General features: G+C 35.1%; 1 protein-coding gene across 1 annotated transcript; it reads left to right on the forward strand.

The window, feature by feature from the left end:
- The first annotated feature begins 1,320 nt into the window (after positions 1 to 1,320).
- On the forward strand, positions 1,321 to 3,488 carry LOC149907388 (uncharacterized). Its single transcript, XM_090102387.1, has 2 exons — positions 1,321 to 1,792; positions 2,743 to 3,488. Exons 1-2 carry the CDS (start codon positions 1,570 to 1,572, stop codon positions 3,447 to 3,449), a joined length of 930 nt encoding a protein of 309 aa, XP_089958513.1. The 5' UTR covers positions 1,321 to 1,569; the 3' UTR covers positions 3,450 to 3,488.
- Positions 3,489 to 4,002: the final 514 nt, after the last annotated feature.

Consider the following 4,002-nt stretch of genomic DNA (forward strand, 5'->3'; position numbering starts at 1 on the left):
AGAGATTAGCTAATATAAATACATAGAAATGCATTCTCTCAAGTCAAGAGTTGACGGGACTTCATTAAATATTTAAATAAGGATTATGATAAAATTCATATAATATCCAATTATTTTACTTGTTACATAACTAAAAACTATAATATTACATAAGTACAATACGAAAAATAATATTTTCTTTATGGTATGACTCATGTCTTTGCATCAATATTTGGCGAACTGTAGGCAGTTGCTGACCTTGCAAATATATAAAACTAGCATTTCATTTTACAAAAATGAACTTAATTCTATAGTAATAAGGTTGAGAATTTGTTTTACAATATAGTACTATGGATATGGAATAACGACGTCTTTAGATCCTGAACCTTGAATCCTTCATGACATAATAGTTAGGGAACTATGAATACGGTAAAATAAACCATAACTGTATTACTTAAAGTTCATTTTAGATAAAAGTAAGATTAACAAGCACAGATGTTTTCATGAAATAAAAACTAGGCAATGTTAGTTCGGCCCTGTATGAAGGCTTTATGTTGAATGAGATCACAATACTAGCTTTGATGTAATAATTATTGTAATATGTAGTATTATTTTTATGCATTTTAGGACTCGGTAAACAATTTTAATATTTTAACAGGCGCTCTGTTTTATAGATATAGTTATGTAAAATTTATGAGTATTTCAGTGCCATACATTTATTAATTTGCTTTTTATATTCATAATATTTAAATATAATTTGGAAAATCCAAAAGTGCACGCCTCATAATTTTTTTTTAATAAATATTTATTAATTATTATTTTTGTTTATTTAATAACAATTAAACCACATCGAATCAGACCCTGAAAAATGAAAGGGTTCTATTCCTGAGCATACTCAAGCGTAAGAGAAAAAAAAAGACTCGATTAGTAAAGTATTTCGGTCGCTATCGTGTTAACAAGAAAAAGGATCCGCACATACAGACACACGGACGTCCAAGACAGAACTTTTTTAAACTGTTTTTTAACTAGTTTAAATAACAAAAATGACATCAAAAATATCATGAACGTTAAAAATAGTGTTTTTTCTTAATATGTGTGTGTATGTATTATCTTACAAGTGCAATGTATGATACATAAAGACATTTTTAAGTTTGAAAAATCAGATGTTTTGCGCGAAGTGACAGTAGTACCCACCTCAACGCTTCGCTTATGAGGCGTGCAAAACGTCTGCTTCTAAAATACAAAAACGCAGATCATTAATCATTTGAAAAATTGTTAATACCTACATTTAATTACCTACTTGTACCTATTTCTTAGAGCCCCCGCAGACCACAGACTTTTTATCGGCAGATAGTTTGGTCGGGCTCTTAATCAGTACGCAGATGTAAGCAAATGCGCACACTATGACGATTAGGTATCGGCCGATAAACAAGTTTGATGGGCTTCCCGATTCAATTCAAACTAAACTGTCGGTAAACTATCGGCCGACTGTATAATCAGTATTGACTCCCTACCACACGCGCATACACGACGATTTTTTAGTCGGCCGACTAAGCCGATAGTTTAGTTCGCTCTGAGCTTTGACAGCGAATGGTCGGCCGCGCGTGTAAAATGGCGTCACTTTCTCAGTCGCTTATTTCGGAATCTTCGATCATTACTTTGATCGAGGAAGTCGAAAAACGCCCTGCACTTTACAAGAAAAATCTAAAAGAGTACTGTGACGTAAATGTAAAAAAAAAACTGTGGGAGGAAGTTTGCGAAGCTGTTGTTCCTGATTGGAATGAGCTTAGTGCTCAAAATAAAACAAATCAAGGTACGATACATTTTTATTTATTTACATTACACTTTATTATATTGACACGGAATTGAGCCTGCAGGAGATATAAAGTATGACGACATGTATTGCCGAACATTATTCATATTATTTCTTCCTCGGTTATTTCCATTTGTATTGAAGTTATTCATAGTACAACTGTAGAGAGTGTCTTTAAAATGTATTCCATCTTTGATTCGTACATAATTGTGTAGGACACAGCAAGCTTTAATAATTTTAACACAAAAATTAATATTTACGTCAATTGGACGGTGAAAAATACGCCATTTATTAGCTAGAATCCCGAAAGTACATTCAACCATGCGTCGAGCTCTTGTATGTCTATAGTTGAAAATTCGCTTGGTGTAGTTTAAATTTCTTTTTGCATAAGGGCGTAATATATGATTTCCAAGTCCAAACGCTTCATCGCCTACGACTGAGAATGGAATAACATCTCCGACATCATCATTAGGCAATTGCCTTCCAAAAGGAATATTTAGTCGATTCTCGGAAAGCCGTTTACCCATTTCTGATGTTTTAAATATTTCCGAATCACTAGCTGTTCCATAAGAACCAACATCAATGTACACAAATTTATAATCGGCATCTGTCCAAGCCATCAAAACGCAGGAGAAGAACTTTTTGTAGTTAAAATATGATGAACCGGAATGTTCTGGCTGTATCATCCGTATATGTTTGCCATCGATCGCTCCAATGATGTTTGGAAAATTTGTGCGACTGTAGAATTCGTCTGCTATTTCAATCCAGTCATCTTCTAGTTTGGTTGGCATATATAACGGTTGAAGCATATTCCATATTTGCTCACATGTACTTTTTGTAATATCTCGTATTGTAGAAGCTCCCATCAGATAATCAAAAGACAATGAATTGAAACTTGCTCCAGTAGCCAGATACCTGTAATGAATTAATTATATTTTATTATTTTTCAGGCCGCGATATACAAAAAAAATGGGCCAATTTACGGACTTGCTTTCGCCGAGAATTAAATGCACAAAAGAACACAAAGTCGGGGCAGGCTTCGGTCAAGAGGCGTAAATACGTATACTTTGAACAATTATTATTTTTACTTCCATGCATGGAAAATCGTCAAACGGAAGGTAACCTGAACCTGGCCCAGGATACTTCAGAAAATGCGGAAGATGATGAAGAAACTGCTCCATCCGCTTCCGCACCTTCCGCACCTCCTCGCCAGAAGAAAACTCGTGTTTCGAAGAATACGGATTTGGATGAAGCAATATTAAAAGCATTAAATGAGACTAATGTTGATGAAGATGTAAACTTTGCATTGTCTCTTGTCCCATCACTCAAAAATTTAACCGCAGATGAAAAACTCGATGCTAAGATTAGTATTCTTAACGTATTTAAACAGATAAGACTTGGTAGGCGTGTTCAGCCTCTTTCTCAACCAACATACACCATACTGCAACAACCCATAAACTCTTTTCCTGTTTACCAACGAGGGACTAACATCTTGCCGCCACAACAACAATCTCAGGCTTATACATCCGGTTCTACACCATCCCCCACTATACCACAAACAACCATTCAAAATGTTTCATCACCAGCTGATTCCAACATGTCAGCCGAGTCATATTATACAAATTTTTCAGAAGATTCCCAAATATACGACTTGTAAACTTGGCATTTGAATTATTATAATAAATAATTAAAAATATGTTTTGTGGTTTATCTTACCTTATCGTAACGCTCAATCTCTCCTCCACAGGTATAGATAGTCTTAAATTTGTATCCTCCTTCGCTATTCCTGGTCCAATTAATTTGACAAGTTGGTTGAAGCTAGTTATGCTCATTCGATAAAAGGCGAAAAATTTTTTCGGGTAATCGAGTAATTTGGAATGCATAGTGTAAAATTTTCCATTTAATAATCTATCACTAAAGATAGGATGCACCCAATACTCTCGAGCTCTCTTTTTAATTTTCCTCCTCCGGTGTATGAGAGCAATAATAACAATTCTATGCAATGTTTTATTAATTTTCATTGTGCGGTGCGACCACTCTTTTCAACGATTGGTTAGAAACTAGCAAATAGTCGGCAGACTGTTGGATAGTTTGCGCACTCATAACCGACTGAACTGTTTAGTTGAACCGGTGTGCGTACTAGCAGGCCAACCCGACTAAACTATCGGCCGATAAAAAGTCTGTGGTCTGCGGGGGCTCTTAGGGCGTTT

The sequence above is a fragment of the Colias eurytheme genome, chromosome 6 (assembly GCF_061535395.1).
Source record: "Colias eurytheme isolate Ceu_HAF_F1 chromosome 6, ilColEury1 Martin Lab GWU primary, whole genome shotgun sequence".
Lineage (NCBI taxonomy): Eukaryota > Metazoa > Arthropoda > Insecta > Lepidoptera > Pieridae > Colias > Colias eurytheme.

Excerpts from the sequence above, each read along its gene's own strand:
- LOC149907388 (XM_090102387.1), top strand. The coding sequence starts at position 1,570 with ATGGTCGGCCGCGCGTGTAAAATGGCGTCACTTTCTCAGTCGCTTATT. Across the intron at positions 1,793-2,742 it reads TCAAAATAAAACAAATCAAG|GCCGCGATATACAAAAAAAA; the intron begins GTACGATACATT and ends ATTATTTTTCAG.